The 22,224-nt window shown below is 55.8% G+C and overlaps 1 protein-coding gene, 1 long non-coding RNA gene and 2 pseudogenes across 3 annotated transcripts; 1 reads left to right on the forward strand and 3 right to left on the reverse strand.

Moving 5' to 3' along the window:
• Positions 1–11,976: 11,976 nt before the first annotated feature.
• Positions 11,977–13,389, reverse strand: LOC136546886 (aspartic proteinase nepenthesin-1-like; annotated as a pseudogene).
• A 1,606-nt stretch (positions 13,390–14,995) lies between these two features.
• LOC136546887 (aspartic proteinase nepenthesin-1-like) lies at positions 14,996–16,406 on the reverse strand (annotated as a pseudogene).
• Positions 16,407–16,834: 428 nt separating this feature from the next.
• On the forward strand, positions 16,835–18,808 carry LOC136546888 (uncharacterized). 2 transcript variants are annotated; one of them, XR_010781446.1, is made up of 2 exons: positions 16,835–17,047; positions 17,829–18,808. It is a non-coding gene; the product is annotated as an uncharacterized lncRNA (long non-coding RNA). The 2 variants fall into 2 exon arrangements; XR_010781447.1 differs by having other exon boundaries at positions 17,968–18,808.
• A 252-nt stretch (positions 18,809–19,060) lies between these two features.
• LOC136546890 (aspartic proteinase nepenthesin-1-like) lies at positions 19,061–20,491 on the reverse strand. The gene has a single exon (XM_066538844.1). The coding sequence runs from the start codon at positions 20,399–20,401 to the stop codon at positions 19,061–19,063; it is 1,341 nt and encodes a 446-aa protein (XP_066394941.1). The 5' UTR covers positions 20,402–20,491.
• Positions 20,492–22,224: the final 1,733 nt, after the last annotated feature.

The following is a 22,224-nucleotide window of genomic DNA, read 5'->3' on the forward strand; positions in this document are numbered from 1 at the left end:
TCTGCATTCCTCCGTGTATTTGTGTCGTGTTTGCTTACCCTATTTGCACCTTTTGCTTGCATCTTTTTATTCGTTTGCCCTCCTCCACCCCGCACGCCTCCGTCTTCTGGATTTCTCTTTCCTTCATGGTGCAGGATGACTTATTCACCCAGGATGTAGGGACCTATGCATCATACACCCAAAAAACTGATGCATGCATGCAACCAAACACAATCTCGTCTTGTACTAGACTAACAACAAAGACAACCAAACACGATCACTTGCACAAGCTCAACCCAGCTTCTTTTGTCCTGCATAGCCTGGCCATCCTGGCTCCAGGCTTGGTCTACAACCAATCACGCCATAAGTGTTTAAGATCTTGCTAACCGTGAAATAACACCAGCAAGATGGTGCTACTTTCTGGTAAGTTTATCTGACCCATTTGAAAATCTGGCTTTTTTCGCGATCGGGCATATAGCCCGATTTTCATTAAGAAGAAGTAGAGGTTGTTAAACACCCCGATAATCCTAGGATTACCAAGACCCCCAAGCATCCAATATAAGAAAACAAGAAAACAAGCGAGAAAAAGAAGGGAGAGGACCCTTCATCACATACTTAACCGACTGAACCTACAGAAAAATTCAACGCAAAGGCAATCCACTCCGAAGACGAAGCCGCGGTGGCAAAACATCCACCGAAAGAACGAAAATAACGATGACAACAGCGACCAGGTAGCCGCTGTGATCAACCGAATGACTGCATCGGCAACTCCAACAACAATCAGGTTGCCGCTGTGAACCGAGCGACTGCAACGGCAACATCAACAGCGACCAGGTAGCCACTGTGAACCGTGCGACTGTGGCTTTAACATCAACGATCAGCCGAGCGACTGCAGCGGCAACATCTACTGAGACAGGGCAGACCGATGCGAAGAGTAGAAAGAGGCACACACAGGCACAATACAATAAGGAGCGACCTCCGACGAACGACGTGGGAGGAGCAGGCGGAGTGTAGCGTAGCCTGGCCGCCGCAGCCATGGAGGCAGACGAAGCAGAAGCACGGCAGCAGGAGCCCTCCAATGACGCCTTTAAAAAGAGAATTGACGTCAGAAGACACCAACGTCGTTGATAGAAGCACACCGGGACTTTCATCCCAGAACCATCCCGACGTGGTGAGCAGAAGCTTTGATGACGCTGTCGGGTACCTTAGAATGAGGTACCCCAAGCAAACATCAAAATAGGTTGCTAAAGTCCCATCAAAAAAAAGAAAAAGCTAGAAGGTAAGTCGTGGGCCCCTTACCCGCCACGACCAAGCCCACCGGGTCCTCCCCCTCCTCGCCTCGAGCCTCGAGCAGGAGGTCTCGGCATCCTGACGCCAACTCCGCTTCGCGCGAGGCTCCCCAGGGAAGGCCTCGGCAGGGAACGCCGTCTCCGCCCCGCCCGAGGCTCTCCACGGAAGCCTCGGCAGGAAGCGCATTCTCCGTATCGCGTGAGGCCTCTCGCGCGAGACCTCGCAAGGAGCTGATCTCCATCTCACGCAAGTGCCTCATTCTCCGTGTCGCTCGAGGCCGGCTCGTCCGCGGTCCGTCGCCCCCCGCCTCGGCCGACCCTCCCGACAGCGCGTCACGTCTCATTAATACTTTCAACCACTCCCGCAATCTCAGCCAGACAGCGGCTCACGTCACAGAATGGCCGACGCGACCCAAAGTCGCATCAGCGCCGTACCCGGCTGGGACAGGGCACGGCGGGGGTTACCGGCAACTGTGTCCCAGCACTGTGTCCACGATCAGCGACTGGGACAGGGTATGACGGGGGTTACCGGCCACTGTGTCCTAGGACTGTGTCCACGACCGCCACCCGCCCAAGGCCTTGGCACTGTACACCGGGACCTCGGCAATCTCGGGGTTCGTGCTTGCCGAGACCCCCCCCACCGCAAGTACAAGCCTCGGCACCGACCAGGCCTCAGCCTCGCGCACAATCTGTCCACCGGGGCTTGCACGTTCACCGCCACGTCCGCTCCGAGACATTCCTGGGGCTCCCACGATGCACAGGACCTGATGGGACAACCACGCCGCTCTAGTACTCCAAGGACGGATCGCTCCTACGACCACGCCGCCACCGGAACGGGCCACAGGGTTCGGACGTGCCACTCCTATTGGCACGACGTCGCATAGTGATACATATACTGCCCTCGTCCTCCCTTCAACTATAAAAGGAGAGGACTTGGGCCACTTAGAGAGGAAGAAAAGACCGGATAACACACACACACGCGCACACATTCCAGCCGCTTGAGAACAACGTCTCAGACGGCCCACTCACACCCTGCCGAGACCTGGGACTAGCTCCCTCTCTCCCTTAGCTTGTAACCCCCTACTATGAGCACTTCGGTGCAAGGAATACAAGTTCTATCCCTCAGACTGGACGTAGGGCGCCGATTGCCTGAACCAGTATAAACCTTGTGTCTCTTTGCATCACCATCCGGAATCAGGAGCACGCAGAACAAATTCACTAGTCGGTCGAGGACCCCCTGGTCCGAAACACCGACAGTTGGCGCGCCAGGTAGGGGGCGCTGCGTGTCGGTTTTGTCATCCCAGTAGGTTCCGGATGGCAGACCCGGTACGGCCATTGCGTCTCGGCACCGTAGTTTGGTTCGGGAGCCTAGAGTTCATGTCTCTAGGGCATGAGTATGACATGGTACTCCTCACTCCTCGAGCCCCGCCGTTCGACGATGAAGTTACGCACCGGCAGCCCAGGCGCAGGCGGCGCCCGAGCGGCTGCTCTCGCCGCGCTCGCCAGGCACGACGCGAGCAGGGCCACCCCGACGCTACGCGAACCCGGGGCGGCACGCCACTCCCCGCTGATATCCTACGACCAGCTGTTGGTACGGGGTCCCTGGTCGGGGACCTGTCTGGCCTAAGCTTGGACAAAGGGAAATCGCCAATGGCTTGCGATGGTGCCCAGTCGTCAAGCTCCGCTCCACCACTCCCTGAAGAACCGACCCCGGCGGAGCAGAATCTGGCAACAGCACCATCCTCATACCCCTTTGGGTTGAGAAATGCCGCCACTTCTTACGCCTATGCATACGCTGCCACTCATGAGGATCCCTCAGAGCGCTGCCAACGCTTCGGTCTTGACCTAAGCACCCATGCCGACTCCCCGGATGAGGACGAGGCATGGCTCGAAGTGGATTTCTCTGGGCTCCACGACCCTGGGGCTTTGCGACAGTTCTTGGCCGCAAGCGACTACTGCTTCGGTTGCTCCGACTCCGACAACGAAGGCACTTACGACCCCACTCGCGAGTGTTTCCACGTCGGGCTCAGGATGCCGGGGGCAGGCGAAGAGGATGATGGGGGCAGGTGGCCGCTCCCCACTTCGTCCAGGGGCGGGCGCCGTCACACCCCCACACAATGTCCTGCCGGCCGCACGAAATGAGAACGTCGCTCTTGCACGACCTCAGCGCCCAGACCTAGAGCAGCTCCGTGAGCTCTAGGCCAAGGTCGAACAAGACCAACTCCTTCTACAGCAGCTTCGGGACTCTCTCGAACAGGAACAGCGAGGCTGCGGCGAAGGTGGGGGAGCCCGATTAAGAGCCCACGATGTGCATCACCGCATCCATGATGACGAAGGGAGCGAGCAACCCCTCGGTCTTCAATCGCGCAGCCAGAACATCGCGGCTGCGGCAATGCTAGTCCACGCAATGCCCGAGCCTTCTACCACGGAGGGGCGGTGGGTCGCGGCGAGCTCCGCGATCTCCTAGAGACCGCTGCGGTTCAGCAGGCTGAGAGTTCCGCCTCCTGACGGCATGGGGGCGCCTCAAACCTTCTCACAACACCCGCCTCGGCAGGACAGGGAAGCCCTGGCTCGTCCCGAGCCCGACCGAGCGCCAATAGCCCACAGGGTCCCCGTGCTTCTAGACCCGCCTCGGCAATCGACGCGAGGTGCAGGGAGACCATGAGGTGGTCAGCAGGCGACGACGCCACGACAATGAGGGGCCGCTCGGGGCTACCACCCACATCGAGGCGGTCGCTACGACAGTGGTGAGGACCGCAGTCCTTCCCCTGAGCCGCCAGGGGCCTCGGGTCTTCAGCAGAGCCATCCGCGCTGCTCCTTTCCTCGCCTGGTTTCGACAGCCGGCCAATCTCGCGAAGTACAGCGGCGAGACCAACCCAGAACTCTAGCTCACCGATTATCGCCTGGCCTGCCAGCTAGGTGGCGCGGACGATGACCTACTCATCATTCGCAATCTCCCTTTGCTCTTGTCGGACTCGGCACGAGCCTGGCTCGAGCATCTCCCCCCCTCGCAAATCCACGGCTGGCGTGACTTGGTTAGGATCTTCATCGGGAACTTCCAGGGCACATACGTGCACCCTAGGAATTCCTAGGATCTTAAGAGCTATCGCTAGAAGTCGGACGAGTCTCTTCGAGACTTCATCCGGTGCTTCTCCAAACAGTGCACCGAGCTACCCAGCGTCGGCGACTCGGAGATCGTCCAGGCTTTCCTCTCCGGCACCACTTGTCGGGACTTGGTCCGAGAGTTAGGTCGCAACGTCCCGCGCTCTGCTGCCGTGCTCCGCGACATCGCCACCAGCTTCGCCTCAGGTGAAGAGGCTGTCGGAGCCATCTTCCCCGACGCCGACACCAAGGGTAAGCGGAGGGAAGAGGCCCCCGAGGCCTCGGCCTCCCACCTCCCTAAGAAAAAGAAAAAGGGGCGCCTGGGGAAGCAGGAGGTCCTGGAGGCTGATCTGGTCGTGGCCGCAGAGCACAAGAATCCCTGAGGCTCCAAAGGCCCAAGGCCCTTCGACGACATGCTCAAGAAACCCTACCCTTACCACCAGAGCCCGGTCAGGCACGCTCTCGAGGATTGCACCATGCTGCGGTGCTACTACGCCAGGCTCGGGCTCCCCGACGACGACACCAAGCAGAAGGGCACCGGTGGTCGGGATGAAGACAAGGACGACGGGTTCCCCGAGGTACGCAACGCTTTCATGATCTTTGGTGGGCCCTCAGCATGCCTTACGGCGCGGCAGCGCAAGAGGAAACGCCGAGAGGTCTTCTCAGTCAAGGTGGCCACCCCCTAGTACCCTCGACTGGTCTCGAGAGGTGATCACCTTTGATCGAGATGACCACCCCGACCGTATTCCGAACCCCGGGCAGTACCCACTAGTCGTCGACCCGATCATCGGCAACACCCGACTCTCCAAGGTGTTGATAGACGGAGGCAGCGGCCTCAACATCCTTTACGCCAACACCCTAGAGCTCTTGGAGATCGACCGGTCGAGGCTCCGAGGCGACGTCGCACCCTTCCACGGCATCGTGCTAGGGAAGCGCACGTGACCCCTCGGGCGTATCGACCTTCCTGTCTGCTTTGGCACCCCTTCCAACTACCGCAAGGAAGTCCTCACCTTCGAGGTAGTCGGGTTCGGGGGTGCCTACCACGCCATTCTGGGACGGCCGTGCTATGCTAAGTTCATGGCAGTGCTCAACTATACCTACCTCAAGCTCAAAATGCCAGGCCCTAATGGTGTCATCACGATCGAGTCCACGTACGAACATGCATACGACTGCGACGTCGAGTGCATCGAGTACGCCGAGGCTCTTACGAAGGCCAAGACCCTCATCGCCCACCTCGACCAACTCAGTGGCGAGGTGCCTCACTCCAAGCGTCGCGTGGGGTTGTTCGAGCCCGCTGAAAACCATCAAACTCATCCCGGTCGACCCCGCCTGCCCCGATGACCGAGCGCTGAGGATTAGCGCCACCCTCAACATCAAATAGGAAGCCGTGCTCGTCGACTTTCTCCATGCGAACGCTGACATATTCGCATGGAGTCCCTCGGACATGCCGAGCATACCAAGGGAGGTCGCCGAGCACGCCCTGGACATCTGGGCTGGATCTAGACCGGCGAGGCAACGCCTACGCCGCTTCGACGAAGAAAAGCGCAGGGCCATCGGAGAGGAGGTGCAGAAACTCTTGGCAGTCGGGTTCATCAAGGAAGTGTCCCACCCAGAGTGGTTGGCTAACCCGTTTTAGTCAAGAAGAAAAATGGGAAATGGAGAATGTGTGTAGACTACACTGGTCTGAACAAAGCCTGTCCAAAGGTCCCCTTCCCATTACCCTCAAATCGATCAAATCGTGTGATTCCACCGCAGGGTGCGAGACCCTGTCTTTCCTTGATGCGTACTCTGGTTACCATCAGATCAAGATGAAAGAGTCCGACCAGCTCGCGACTTCTTTCATCACACCGTTTGGCATGTACTGCTACGTGACGATGCCCTTCGGCCTCAGAAACGTGGGTGCCACATACCAGCGATGCATGACCCAGGTTTTTGGCGACAACATCGAGCAAACCATCGAGGCCTACGTAGACGACATCATGGTCAAAACCAGAAAGGCTGAGAATCTCGTGAATGACTTGAGGGTAACCTTCAAATGCCTTAGAGAGAAGGGCATCAAGCTCAATCTCGAGAAGTGTGTGTGTCGGGGTCCCCCGAGGCATGCTCTTGGGATTCATAGTCTCGGAACATGGCATTGAGGCCAACCCAGAGAAGGTCTCGGCTATAACCAGCATGGGACCAATCAGAGACCTCAAGGGAGTGCAGAGGGTCATGGGATGCCTTGCGGCCCTGAGCCGCTTCATCTCGCGCCTCGGCAAAAAAGGTTTGCCTCTGTACCGACTCTTGAGAAAATCCGAGCGTTTTTCTTGGACCCCCGAGGCCGAGGAAAGCCCTCGACAGACTCAAGAGGCTACTCACCAATCCTCCCGTTCTGATACCCCCGGCCATGGACGAGGTCCTCTTACTCTACGTCGCCGCAACAACCCAAGTGGCCAGCGCCGCCGTAGTAGTAGAGAGGCAGGAAGAAGGACATACTCTGCCTACCCAGTGACCTGTCTATTTCATCAGCGAGGTGCTCTCCGAGACCAAAGCGCGCTACCCCCACATCCAGAAGCTGGTCTACGCAGTGGTCCTGGCCCGGCGCAAACTACGCCACTACTTCGAGTCGCACCCAGTGACCGTGGTATCATCCTTCCCCCTGGGCGAGATAGTTCATAACCGGGAGGCCTCGGGCAGGATAGCCAAGTGGGCTGTCGAGCTCATGGGGGCCATGTTTTAAAGGCGGCTAGGCATCCAGGCGAGTGCTTGGTATGCCTGGACGCCTAGGCGGCGCCTAGGCGACGCCTAGGCGACAAGGCGCCACTATTTCCCAAGGCGAGCTGGGTACGCCTGGACGCCTAGGTGTCGCCTAGGCGACGCCTAGGCGACGCCTTTAAAACACTGCATGGGGGAAACCTTGACCTTTGTGCCTCAAAAAGCGATCAAGTCTCAGGTCTTGGCTGAATTCATGGCTGAATGGATAGATACCCAACTGCCACCTGCTCAAATTCAGACGGAGTGCTGGACCCTGTACTTCGACGGATCCCTGATGAAGACCGGGGCAGGCGTGGGTCTGCTCTTCATTTCGCCCCTCGGAGTACACATGCGCTACATGGTGCGGCTCCACTTCGCCGCCTCCAATAACGTGGCCGAATACGAGGCCCTCATCAATGGCTTACAAGTCGCCATCGAGCTTGGGGCACGGCGCCTCGACGTCCGAGGCGACTCGCGGCTCGTCATAGATCAGGTGATGAAGGAGTCAAACTGCCTCGACCCTAAAATGGAGGCTTACTGCAAAATGGTACGACGCCTAGAAGACAAGTTCGACGGTCTCGAACTAAATCACGTCGCGCGAAAGTATAACGAGGCTGTCGACGAGCTGGCAAAGATGGCCTCGGCATGGGCCCCGGTGCCCCCAAACGTCTTCGCCAGAGACCTTCACAAACCTTCCATCGGCTGCACCTCGACATCAGAGGAGGGCCCACCTGGGGAACCCATGGCAAAGCCCGACGCCCCCTCTGCTGCCAAGACCCCCTCGGCTGAGCCCGAGGTCATGGAAGTCAACGCCGAACCTCCGCAGACTGATCAGGATGCGGATTGGCGAGTCCCGTTCCTCGATTGGCTTGATCGGGGGGAGCTTCCCGACGACCGAACTGAAGCACGATGGCTTGCGTGCCGAGCCAAGACCTACGCCCTCTACAATGGTGAATTATACAGGCGAAGCCCCTCAGGTGTCCTTCAACGACGCATCAGTTCCAAGGCGGGCCAAGCCCTGCTTTGGGACTTACACGCAGGCGCCTGTGGGCACCATGCGGCGCCTCGGACGCTCGTAGGGAACGCTTTCTGCCAAGGGTTCTACTGGCCGACGGCGGTCGCCGACGCTACCTAGCTAGTACGCTCCTGCGAAGGATGCTAGTACTACGCTCGGTAGACACATCTCCCGGCCCTGGCCTTACAAACCATCCCCATCACATGGCCGTTCGCCGTGTGGGGGCTCGACATGGTCGGGCCTCTGCAAAAGGCCCCCGGAGGCTACACCCATCTACTGGTATCAATTGACAAGTTCTCCAAATGGATCGAGGCCTGTCCGATCAATCGAATCAAATCCGAGTAGGCAGTGCTGTTCTTCACTGACATTATCCACCGGTTTGGGGTCCCCAACACCATCATCACCGACAACGGGATGCAGTTCACCGACAAAAAGTTCCTGACGTTTTGCGACGACCACCACATCCGTGTGGCCTGGTCGGCCGTAGGACACCCAAGGACCAACGGCCAAGTAGAGCGTGCCAACGGCATGATCCTACAAGGCCTCAAGCCAAGAATTCACAACCGGTTGAAAAAGTTTGGCAAGAAATGGCTCGCCGAACTCCCGTCGGTCATCTAGAGCCTAAGAAACACTCCAAGCCAAGCCACGGGGTTTACGCCTTTCTTCCTAGTCTATGGGGCCAAAGCCATCCTCCCCACCGACCTAGAATATGGTTCCCCGAGGCTGCAAGCCTATAACGAACAAAGCAACCGCACAACCCGAGAGGACACCCTCGATCAGCTGGAGGAAGCCCAAGACGTCGCGCTACTACACTCGGCCAAGTATCAGCAGAGCCTGTGGCTCTATCAGGCCCAACGCGTCCGAGGCCGAGACCTGAAGGTAGGCGACCTGGTGTTGAGGCTAGCACAGAGCAACAAGGGTCGCCACAAGCTGACCCTACCATGGGAAGGACCGTATATCATCGCCCAAGTCCTGAAGCTCGGAACCTACAAGCTGGCCAACGAAAAGGGCGAAATCTTCACCAACGCTTGGAACATAGAACAGCTATGTCGCTTTTATCCCTAAATTTCCAAGCATTGTATATGTCGCTTCTCGAAATACAATTAAAAGCGCTCTTTAGTTGGTCTTTACTTTTCGAGAAACCCCCGAGCCCACCGTAGGTCTCGGCAGTACAATAAACACAACAAGGGAGACTCGGCTCTGCCTCAGCAGAACCAAGCCTCCCTCGGGGGCTAGATGGGGGACTCCCCCTAGGTCCCACACACCATTTTTTAGTTGCTTTTCGAAAAAATTCCTACGCCAAGTCTCTGGCAGGTTCTGACGAATCATTTGTAAAGACTCATCGGACCAAGGTCCATTTCCTAAGCAAGAGGCCGGTAGAGTCACGAGACGGCCTACGCCCCCAGGCTACGGCACTCCCTCACTACCTCTCGCTCAAGGGACGGCTTAGGCCCCACAGGGGTGTTTTGCAAACAAAATCTGATCAGAAGAAACAGAGTGCAAAGGCTTGGAAACATGAGAAAAACAACTAAGAAACACAAATACGTCAGAAATAAAGGCCTCGACGACCACAAACGTTATGATACAAAAATAACCCCTATTCTATCTTTACATAGCCCCCGGGGCCCAGATTAAGGCTCAGGGCCTCCAGCACCGGCAGATGGCAGGGGAGGAACCACCTCGTCTTCAAAGAGCGTCGCCAGCGCCGTGCCAGGGCCTTCCGCCGCCTCCAGCAGCTTCGCGACCGCCGCGTGGGCCTCCTCGTCATCATCAGGCAGAACGTAGCCATCACTGATGGCCGGGAGGTCGACGCCAAGGTAGTGAGAGGAGATGACGGCCATCGCCCGCTTGACACCCGTGTGCAGCACCCCTCAAAGCCGCTCGCGCATCTGGCTGCTCAGCGCAATCAAGCGGCTCCCAAGGGAGCTGCCCGACTGAACCCCCTCGACCTCCAGGGCCTCGCAGGCGGAAAGGGCAGCACGCTTTAGCGCCTCGTGCTCCTCGATCTCGGTCTCGAGCACCGTCTGCACCGCGCTAGAAGCCTCGGTGGCCTGAATGATCTCCGCCTCAGACTCTGCACCACGGAAAATGGAATAAGGTCGAGCCAGAGAAGAAACAACCTAAGTTAGGGACGGAAGCCCACGGAGCTCACCCTTGGCCTTCAGCTCCCAGCGTCGGGTCTCGGCCTAATAGGCCTCGGCTTTCTCCTTCAACCGCTGGGCCTCGACCCGAGAGGCCTCGGCCGCCCTGGAAGCTTCACTCCCTAGCTCTGCGTCATACAAGGAAGTTAGGGAGCGAACATAAGAGGAAGAAAACAAAACAAGGGGACTCAAACTCACCCTCGACCGTCCCCCTCAACCACAGCCTCGACTTGCGAGGCCTCAACCGCAGCAAGGGCCTCGTTTAGAGCACCTTTGGTCAACCGCAGCGGCGTGGTCGTAGGAGCGATCCGTCCTTGGAGTACTGGAGCGGCGTGGTTGTCCCATCAGGTCCTGTGCGTCGTGGGAGCCCCGGGAATGTCTCGGAGCGGACGTGGCGGCGAACGTGCAAGCCCCGGTGGACAGATTGTGCGCGAGGCTGAGGCCTGGTCGGTGCCGAGGCTTATACTGCGGTGGGGGGGTCTCGGCAGGCACGAACCCCGAGATTGCCGAGGCCCCGGTGTACAGTGCCGAGGCCTTGGGCGGGCGGCGGGTCGTGGACACAGTCCTGGGACACAGTGGCCGGTAACCCCCGTCATACCCTGTCCCAGGCGCTGATCGTGGACATAGTGCTGGGACACAGTTGTCGGTAACCCCCGCCGTGCCCTGTCCCAGCCGTCATACCCTGTCCCAGGCGCTGATCGTGGACACAGTGCTGGGACACAGTGGCCGGTAACCCCCGCCGTGCCCTGTCCCAGCCGGTACGGCGCTGATCCGACTTCGGGTCGCGTCGGCCATTCTGTGACGTTGAGCCGCTGTCCGGCTGAGATTGCGGGAGTGGTTGAAAGTATTAATGAGACGTGACGCGCTGTCGGGAGGGTCGGCCGAGGCGGGGGGCGACGGACCGCGGACGAGCCGGCCTCGAGCGACACGGAGAATGAGGCCTCGCGCGAGACGGAGATCAGGCTCCTTGCCGAGGCCTCGCGCGATACGGAGAATGCGCTTCCTGCCGAGGCCTTCCGTGGAGAGCCTCGGGCGGGGCGGAGACGGCGTTCCCTGCCGAGGCCTTCCCTGGGGAGCCTCGCGCGAAGCGGAGTTGGCGTCAGGATGCCGAGACCTCCTGCTCGAGGCTCGAGGCGAGGAGGGGGAGGACCCGGTGGGCTTGGTCGTGGCGGGTGAGGGGCCCACGACTTACCTTCTAGCTTTTTCTTTTTTATGGGACTTTAGCAACCCATTTTGATGTTGTGCTTGGGGTACCCCATTCTAAGGTACCCGACACACACACACACATATATATATATATATATATATAGGCTATTCAGTAGCCGGCTATAAAATAAGTTATTCTGTAGCCACCTCCATTTACTATAATTTTATATACTAATTTACCATAATATCAATACATATTTACGATAGTTGGGTTACTATAACACATGGAGATATTTACCATAACGTTATATTAAACCACTTAGTAAGGAGTTACTATAATCTTGTAAATTAACATAGTAATTATCATAACTCAAAGTGGCTACAGAATAAGTTATTCTGTAGCCAGCTACAGGATAGTAGTTCTATATATATATATATATATATATATATATATATATATATATATATATATATATATATATATATATATATATATATATATATATATATATATATATATATATATATATATATATATAAATAATTTTGGAGCTGTGAATGGACAACAAAATCAAAGGCTAGCGCAATCCGCCGGCGCGAAGGAGAAGGTCGCGCCGTCGAGATCGTAGAGCACGTGCAGATCCATCTGCATGACGTTGCCTATCACGGACACGCCCCTCGTCGGCAGCACCAGCAAGCGCGCCACTCTCCCTCGCTCGTCGACGGCGTCGAAGTAGCTCTGCCGCGGCACTGCGTACTCCGCGTCGCCCGCAAAGCGAAACACCAGCCTCGGCACAGGCACGTCGACGGCACCAGCCTCCTCAGAGCAGAGGTCGAAGTCGAACTGTGCGCCGCTCACCCTCGTCAGCAGGCCGGCCGTCTGCGACAGGAACGCCTGCCTCAGCATCGCGTACCCTGCCTCGGCTAGGTACGTGAACGTCGTGCCGGAGTCCACGATCACCCCGCCCGCGCCGGCCGCCGTGAACCCTAACGTGCTTCTGGTGACGGGGAGGTCTGTCGAGCCGACCGCGATGCCGGTGAGGTTGACGTAGTAGTACGGGGCGCGTCGTCGCGCCGCCACGGGGTTCCGGACGAGCGGCGTGGACTGCACCGTGTCGCCGGTCAAGTTCGCCAGCGAGCCGAACAGGATCGGGCTGGCGCCGGCGTCCGCGTCGGAGCGGAGGCAGTACGAGAACCGCCCGACGCCGAGCTGCGACAGGAGCGACAGCGCGCTGCGCCCGAGCCCCACGATGCCCGACGCGCCATCCATGTCCCCGCCGTTCGCCGTGCTGCATCCGAACGCGACGCCCACGAACGACGACGCGTCCCCGATGGCTAGCGTGTCCGTGGCGAGGTACCCGGCGGTGAAGCCAACGGCGTAGCGGTAGTCGTAGACGCAGCCGGTGGCGTTGCACGGTCGGAAGGCGCTCGGCAGGGCTTCGCACAGCGGGCTCGCCCACGGGAGCTTCGAGAACGTGGAGGAGCGCGCTGGGTCGTACAGTGGCGTGGGCTGCGCGAAGCACGCGGTGCACGGCGCGCACTGCGTCCAGGTGAGGTCGCTCCCGGTGTCGATGATGGCTGGGAAGGCCAGGGGCGGCGTGCCTACGGACAGGGTCATGTGGTACGACCCCGCGCCGTTCTCCACCAGCGCCTCGAGGAGACCATGGCGGGAAGGGGCGGAGATGGTGCTCGTGGTCGTCGCCGCGCCTCCCGCGGCCCGGTACGAAAGGAGCAGGAGGCGGCGGGCGTCGCGACGTGCCGCGGCGGAGTAGTTGCCGGGATGCTGGGTGGACGCGAGCGAGGGTGGCGCGGAAGCCGTGAGCGGTCTTCGCGGGAGTCACCGGCGAGAGGAAGCCGATGAGAATAGCAGCAAATGTCAGCAGCGCTGCTACAGCTTTGCACGCCATGTCGTGAGACACTGAGACGTCTTCCTCCGTTTTGTTTCGACAGGTTTCGTTTGATCAAACAAAGCAAAAAGGCCCATTGATCTTATCAGCACCGTGTCTTCGAACCTTACGTGAATACGACCTAGCTGAAATTCAGTATCTCCGATCCAGAGTAATATTTGGATCACTCCTTTTTCACAATACGTGTATCTAGGATAATTCAATCCATATTTGTATCTCTCAAGTTCAGAAAGTAAAATAAGAGAAAAACTAAGGAATGTTACAGATGCCGTTGACGACAGAGCTGACGGGACAAGCTCGAGCTAGCCATCGTGGGATGGCGTCATCGAACTAGCTAGGAAGCCGTCTATATACAAAAGGGGCAGCCTCTATTTTCCAAGTGATCAAAATTTTGTCATTACCTAGTTATATAGTACCCCTTCCATTCCAAAATATAAGTTGTTTTGATTTTTTTTAATACATAACTTTTCAGATGTTGGTAATTAAGGAGCTTAGCGATAGCCCAGAACCCACAAATTTTGTATCTCTCCTAGCTAGTCTGCCCCAAAACAAAAAGATGATGAATCACGTAACAGCCCCGGCCCGTGCCTTTAAAAAGCAAAACTTATCGTGTATGAGCAACTAAGAGTAGTGGCCGAGTAACACACACTTTGTGTGAGCAACACAAGAAAACCGAGAGAGGTAAGGAGCACATTTGTGATTCTTCGATCTTTAACTATCACAATTAGCATATATAAGGGGTTTCTATTTCTGACAGGCCAGGTTAAAGGTTAGGGTTCAAGTTGCCAAGACTACATAAGCATAGGGCTAGTTTGGTGTGGGTCAGAGTCGGGAGAAGCCCCCCAACACTAGCCCTACCGTCTCCTCTGCGTAGTTCACTTTTGGGCATGAGAGTAGGAGCCATATGGAAGCCTGACCAAACGAGGCCTTAGTGAGAAGCACCAACAATAAGCCCGATTCATGCACAAAGCGATGAGGGTTGGGGTGGTAGAGGATATAGCTGCTGAGCATGATCGATAAGGAGCACTCACGATGACGACAGTCCCTCTATTATAAATTATAAGACATTTTGACTTTTTTAAATACATTGTTTTTGCATCTACACGTGATATATATCTAAAATGCATAGAAAAAGCTATGAATCTAGGAAAGCCAAAACATCTCATCTAATTTATAAGAATGGAGGGAGCATCAGGCAATGGACGAGGCATCGGTAAGAACCACAGGTTATGGTGAAGGAGGAAATTGGCAAATTGCATTAGTGTTCTGGCAAAACCCTACCCACTATGTTGGTGGCCGAATGTACGGATGGTAGCTTGGGTGAAGTGTTGTAGAAGTGTATTGACAAATTGCCTTAGCGTTCATCCGGTAGCATTGGACGTTAATTGTTGGGTGCACAAGTTAACAATATCTTGCGTTGAGCTGATCCAGTTGGCCAACCTAAAAAAATCAAAGCAAACATTGCTTAATTAAAATTCTTTGGATCGATGACTTCTCAACTTTGGTATCATATACCCACGCGCTAACGATTTAGCGGCTGAAAAGGCAGCAGCATATGCGAGAGACAGGCAATTTACCTCAAAACAATCCCTCAAATGTTACACAACGTCATTCAGCTGCAATATGCTCCAAATATCAGCATACAGATGGGCTCACTCAATTTCAACGCACCGTTCCCAAATCCTAGAGCTCGCCGCAGTTGGCGGGCTCAAAGGACAAGACGTCCCTCTCGACGTCGTACAGGACGTGCATGTTCTGCTGCTGCATGCTTCCGAGCACCGACATCCCCCGCGCGCTCACCATCCCCAGGCACGCGACCCCGGCGACGCTGTCCTCCACCACGGCGCTGCTCCGCGGCAGCTCCATGTCGGCGCCGTCGAAGTGGAGAACCAGCCGCGGCACGGCCACGGCCTCGGGCCCCCGCCCCTCGGGCGCCGCGAAGCAGACGCTGAGGCCCAGGTGCGCGCCGCTGGCCAGCGGCAGCGCCACGCGGGCGGCGACGGCGCGCGCCAGCACCACGAACGCGCGCTCCTCTAGCGCCGTGATCGTCGTGCCGGAGTCGATGATGAGCCCGCCGCGGCCCGACACGGTGAGCTGGAACACGGCAGGGTCGATCCGCAGCAGGGTGTCCCCGACGGTGATCCCTTCCAGGGAGAGGTAGTAGTAGGAGCTCCGCGGCGGGCCGGTCGGGTTCGGCACGAACGGCGTGGACTTGGACGCCGGCGAGAGGCTCGCCGACGAGCCGAGGAACAGAGGGCTCAACGTTGCCGTGTCGTTGAATGGAGTGAAGCAGTACGAGAACCTGGTGACGCCGAGCTGGGACACCAGCGACAGCGGGCCCCGGCCCATGCCGACCAGACCGGAGGAATTGTCCGTGCCGCCGAGGTTCGTACGTGCCGCACCCGAAGGCGAGGCCGTGGACGGTGGTGCCCGCGCCGAACGTGAACGCCTCAGTGGCGAGGACGCTATCGGTGGAGCTGCCGTCGCCGTAGGAGTAGTAGTACACGCAGCCCCGCACCTGCGCCGACGCCGACGCCGAGCAGCGGGAGGAGGGCCTGAGGCTCGGGAGCGCCTCGCAGAGCCTGGAGCCGCACGACACGTTGGCGTAGGTCGCGGACCTGGCCGGCGCGTACAGCGGCGAGGGCTGCGGGAAGCACCAGCGGCACGGCGCGTCGCACTGCGTCCAGATGAGGTCGCTGCCCGTGTCGAGGACGGCCGACAGCGCGAGCGGCGGCGTGCCGATGGCGAGGTCGACGAGGTAGGTCGCCGTGCTCGCGTGCACGGATGCCGCTGCCGTGGCGGCGCCGGCGCCACCACCACCACCGTCGCTCCGCAGCGTGGACGTGGACGAAGACGGCGGCGAGACCGCGGCGAGGAGGCCGTTCACGCGGCGGCTGCTCCGGTCAGCGGCGCGGCGGACTCGGTCGGGCCCCGTGAGATCGCCGCGGGCGTCGACGTGGGTCAGCTCAAGGCGGACGCCACGGCTTGGCTGGCCGTGGACGGGGACGGCAAAAGACGGCAGCAAGAGGAGCAGGCAGAGGAGAAGCGGCGATCGCTTGGCGGCCATTGCAGACGGTACGGGGGGGTCGGTCATACTACCTTGTTCCTTGTTCCAGGAAGTCGGTTTTAGTTATTCTTGATGAACTTGATCTGGATGTCAGTGATCTTTAAAGTATTTGAATGATTGAATGGTGGTGTCTGCCAAGTGCGTTGCACGTCTGCGCAACGTTGCCAGAAGTTTATAAATCTTGTTCATCTCCATTTCGCCCATCAGATTCGCCACTTGCTGAACTTGAGTCACGCGCTCCAGGCGCGGCGGCGGCGGCGACGGCGACGACGACGACGAGAGCTCCCGGACAGTGAGTCGCCTCCTCGCCGGTCGCCGGTCGCCGGTGCTTGTGTGCCCCTGGTAGGTGCGACCTGAATAGCGTGGATCTGTCGTGCGTCCTTGCCCAACTGATTGGCCCATCTTAAGAAACCAAACCTTCGTGAGCCCAATTAACAATGATTCACATTCCACAGCCCACCTGTTTTGGCCCATCACGGTCGTTGGAGCGTCGCTCTGCATTCTGCAACTGCAAGGCAGGTAGGCAACCGTATATTTCCTTTCCCTGCAGAGAGAAATCAGTGTATCGTCGTCTCCGGCCGTGGGACGGGAGCCAAGTAGCCAACGGCCGCCTTCCTCCGGGCGTCCGGGCGGAGACGCTCCGCTGCTGCATCCATCGACGAAAGCGTGTGAGTCCATGCATCTCTTCCATCGATCGCTCTCTTTTAATCTTGGAACCACGTACGTATGCGCTGTTTCTGATTTCCTCTGTAGATTCGCGTGCTACGTTGTCTTGCTTAGTCTTTGTCTATCTGGTTGATGCTAATCTGTTTCAGTTTAGATCCATGCTGTTTTTTTTTAAGATAGATCCATACTGATTAACTGTGTCTGCGAGAATGCAAGTTAGACAACTTTAGTGAAGAATTCTAGCAAATCTCTGATTATCTAGCTGTAGAACGCAAAATTAACAACCATCAATTTGTGCCTAATCACTAGGTTTTGGGGTTCTTTTTTCTGGCTTTTCTTTTGGAAGTTGGAAAAAAGGCTGACCGAATCTTATGCATCATACATCTTTGTGAGTTCAGTGAATTGTTACGGAAGATGTCCTACAATGCACTTAATAATTAATCAATCGCTCATATATGTACTGCTTTGTGTAAATAGCAAAATGTGGACTGGAGACTGTTTCAAAAAATATGGCTCCATGACTTTGATCAGCTGTGTTTCAAAGTAATGAATTTAGATTGGTTTGGTGCCCTGTTATATATGTTCAGCACCTCAACATTTTTTTTCTATATCCGCCACTGCGTGGAATGGAATGGATTGATTCATCATCACTTAATTTCTCAAAATCTAATAATTAGTTTATGCATGAGGAATGAGTTATTCCACCAAAATTCATTGGATGAAGTCATTGATGCACCACCTCATATAAGAACACAGCCTAAATATATCTCTTATGTATCGTAGGACTATGTCTAGCGTGCTGCAACCAGACTTTCCCAGGCTCATACCATATGTATCGTAGGACTAAGTCATTATGTCACATGGGCCAGAAATGTTGAGAATTATTTAGCCCAGAATGATCTCAGCGACACAATTGTCTCAGGCTCCAACTGCAGTAAACAGGAGAAGGCACAGGCTCTGTTTTACATCCACCTCCATCTGAACGAAGATTTCAAAAACGAGTATATGCTCGAACGGGATCCACTTGTTATATGGCAATCTTTGAAGGATCACTTTGATAGGATGAAGGCAGTAGAGCTACCACGAGCGAAGTTGGACTGGGACTGCCTGCATTTCAGCAATTTTGACTCTGTGACTGCATATGATTCGGCTCTGCGACGCATAGTTGCTCAACTGAAGCTCTGTGACAAAACCCTGTTCGCTTGTTGGTTTTAGCCAGCCCAAACCAGCCAGCCAACAGTGTTTTCCTCTCACAATAAACCAGCACCAGCCAGCCCAAATCAGCCCAGAAACCAACCAGCGAACAGGCTGAAAGAAATCACAGATGAAGAAATGATCGAGAAGACTTTGTCTACCTTCCCGCCAAGTGAGCATATCCGCCATCAGATGCATAGGATGGCAAACTATGGCAAATACCCGGAGCTGATTTTCGCGTTATTGCAGGAGGAGAGAGACCGTCAGGAGCTCATGAGAAATCAAAATGTCAAACCAGCCCAGAGGGTGTCTTTCAAAAGGAAGAGAAGACGGGGTCAGAGTGGGAGGTTGAATTGAGTGGCATATCGTCGCTTAGCCCGGGACCTGTATCTTTTGGTCGTCTGTCCATGTCAGACCTACGTATTCTTCAGTCATCGATTTCATGTTTGCTTGTTGAACCCCATATATCGAGTGTCTCATTCATGTAATTGTTAAGCCACATTTGGAATGCTAAGTTAACAATTCTGAACAAATCTCAGTTTTCAATAATTCAAGGGTATGCTAAGTCAGATCAATGTATGCTACTTCAGTCATCGATTCCATGTTTGCTTGTCAAAACTCAAAACCCATACATCGATTGTCTCGTTCATGTATTTTTCAAGCCACATTTGGACTATTCAGTTAAGAATTCTGAACAAATTCCAGTTTCCAAAAATGGAATTAGAGTGTTTGGTTAACAGTTCACTGTATAAAAATCGTGAATCCTATGCACACATATATATTAGTAACTGTATATATATACAACTATGGTATTGGTATCGTCAAAGAGTGCTGCACTTGGCCGGAGCAAACGACAGCATCTCCTTCCGGACGTCGTAGAGGATGTGCATGTTCTGCTGCTGGTAGTTTCCGAACGTGCTCATGGCGCCGTCCGTCTGGTTCCGCATGGCCAGGCACCACACGCCGGATCCCGAGATCATGTAGCTGTCCGCGGGGAGCACCATGTCCGCGCCGTCAAAGTGGAGCGTCATGCTCGGCATGGCCGGTGGCGCCGACGTCGGAGTCGGCAGCGCGTAGCACAGGTCGAGCCCCGTGGAGTCCGACCCGTCGGTCGTGGGCAGCGTCACCAGGGACTGCACCGCGGCGCGGACCTGCTGGTACGCGGCGTTTACCAGCGAGGTGATGGTCGTGCCGGAGTCGATGATGAGGCCGCCTGTGCCGTCGGCTTTCAGGGAGAAGGCGTTTGGCGAGATGGACAGTGCCTTCGCGCCGAGGGATATGCCGGTCAGGTTGAGGTAGTAGTAGGTGCTCATGGGCGCCTTGGCCGGGCTAGCGACGAACGGCGTGGAGCGGACGCCGGTGCCGTTGAGCGCCGCCGACGGGCCGAGGAGGAGCGTGCCGGTGCTGTTAGTGTCCTGGAACGGCGTGAGGCAGTAGGAGAACCTGCCGGCGCCGAGCTGCGACACGAGCGACAGGCTGCCCCTGCCCAGGCCGACGAGCCCCGCCGAGCCGTTCCAGTCGCTGCTGCTGGCGTTGCTGCAGCCGAAGGCGATGCCGGGGACGCGGGCCTGGTCGGCGGCCGCCGAGCCGAAGGTGAAGGTCTCGGAGCCCTGCACGCCCGCCGTCCACCCGGTGCCGTACGTCTGGTTGTACATGCAGGCGCACCCGGGCGGCGGCGGCGCCCCCGCCAGCGCCCCCGCGCACATGCTCAGGGAGCTGTTGCACGGGAGCACGCCGAACGTGGTGGAGCTCGCCGGGTTGTACAGCGGCGCCGGCTGCGCGAAGCACTGGGCTGCGCAGGGCGCGCACTGCGTCCAGATGAGGTCGCTGCCCGTGTCGGCGATGGCCGGGTACGACAGCGGCGGCGTGCCGATGGCCAGCGTCATCAGGTACTCCCCGCCGTTGGGCAGGTCCTTGCGGGTGCGCGCGGACACCGTGGTGCCGTCGGACTCCGCGAGCTCGCGGCCGCTGAATCGGGACTGCTGCCGGTGCATGTCGCGTCGCAGTGCGTCGCGCACGAACTCGGGCGCGGTAATGTCGGGGTCGGAGTGGATGCGCGTGAGCCCAACGCGGACGCTGGCGGCGCCGGAGGCAAGCGTTGCGCAGACCACCAGGAAGACGAGCACGGCGAGCGACGCCATTTGTGAAGTGGATGACGACATGGATCTAGTAACAAGCTATGGTGTCTGGCTGGGATGATTATGCAAGAACCAAGAATGGAATGGCATTGAGAAATGTGAGCTTCATATAAGGTGATCATGGATGACCTGTGGCTTGCTTGCTCTAAGCTAGCCTCTCATACCTGGTCAGAGCAGCCGCCATCTTGTGCCGGTCTCAGCTGGTGAGTTGCCGGGAAGAGCTGAAACAGTCTGCAGCTTTAGCATTGTTGTCGCGCTCACGACAAGAAGGTGTCGCCTACGGTTGTATGGGCGCTGAATTTTTAAGCGAGTAGGTGACCTATTTGTTCGGTGTGCGGGCAATAAGTGTTCAAACATGGTTCTACTAAATTGAACGGGGCCTGTGGTCGTTGGATAATTGTTAGGCACTTTTTGAGGAAGCAGCAGCAGCCGTCGTGGTCCAAAAGCAGGTAAGATGCAGGAAATTGACTGAATCAGAAGAACGTAGGCGAAGAACCGTGTGCAGGTATCGACTGCAAATTTTCCACCTCTGTTGGTACTAACTGAGATCAGCAGCAGCAATCGGTACATGGAGATGGAGAAAAAAAAAGGATGAGGGTTGCAATGAAGTAAGATAAAGTAAAGTAGGATGAATGCTTATTTCTTCAAAGAAAACAGCTGTTTTGGTTTAGTGTTTTTTATTTATTTTTTTGTAACCCATGTAAATGTATACTACTACTACGGTACTACCTTATCCTTCTCCAAACATTACCATTGACCCTCTTTTTTCATGTCATGGCACGTGTGCTGTGACCACATATGCTGTCCGCTGTCATGCTGAGGCCAGGCGTGACAAAAGTATGGTAGGCGTGACAAATTGAGTTCTATCTCTGAATTAGTTGATCTAAAAAATCTAATGCAACCACATTAGTTGTTCCTGGTGATCTCAACCTAATTTGCTGAGCCAAGGATAAAATTAATGGACGTATCAACATGCAAATGATACATGAGAAACTTACTGTTAACGTATAACGGAATGGCACGAAGTCTTTTCGATCCCAATACCGATCTACAGGTGATTGCTTATTTGAGTTCTACCACTGCCTATGCTTGGCGATAGAATATGACTTTTATGGAGGCTTCAGATTAAAACGAGGAGATGGAACTATGACACTACCTTAAACAAGATCGTCCCTTGTATCGGGATCAATAGAATGGCCGAGAGCGCACCAGGATCCAAGAATAAATAACATGGATACGCAAGGGTAACACAAACTTCCTTTTTTTCAATTACACGGCAATGCCAGATGGGGAAAAAACATTACATAAGAAGCTAGTGGTGGAGGGAGTGGGAACCCTAAGTCAGTGTAATTTTCATTGGAAAAATTAGTTTGGATCAAATTTTTTTATACAATTTACATTGGACCCTTGTCAACTATATGGTCCCTGGCTATCCTTATCGAGGATAAAAACCAATGCCATGGAAGGGAGTGGGGCGGATCCAACTGATCGGAGGAAAAATTAAAACAGATAAGGGGTATACATAGAAACCATGTCTATTGTAACCAACTTGTAACTCAATTGGGGCATCATTCTATTTGTAACCCTATCCCCGAACTACACTATCTCTCTAATCTAATGCACATGATTCGTTGATTACTCATCATCGTTGGAGGTTAAGAAATATCGACAATCGGCACACCAGGTAGGAGAACATTGGGTGCAGATTCGTTTAAATAAGTCGGATGGGTTTCTTCGATAATGGCATTGACGATTTAGCTCTAGGCAGCACCATCACCTTCGGCATAGTATGTACTTCACCGCCGACTTGTTGGGATAACTTTGCATTGCCCCCACCTTTGTCAGCA

Source organism: Miscanthus floridulus, chromosome 3, assembly GCF_019320115.1.
Source record: "Miscanthus floridulus cultivar M001 chromosome 3, ASM1932011v1, whole genome shotgun sequence".
NCBI classification, from domain to species: domain Eukaryota; kingdom Viridiplantae; phylum Streptophyta; class Magnoliopsida; order Poales; family Poaceae; genus Miscanthus; species Miscanthus floridulus.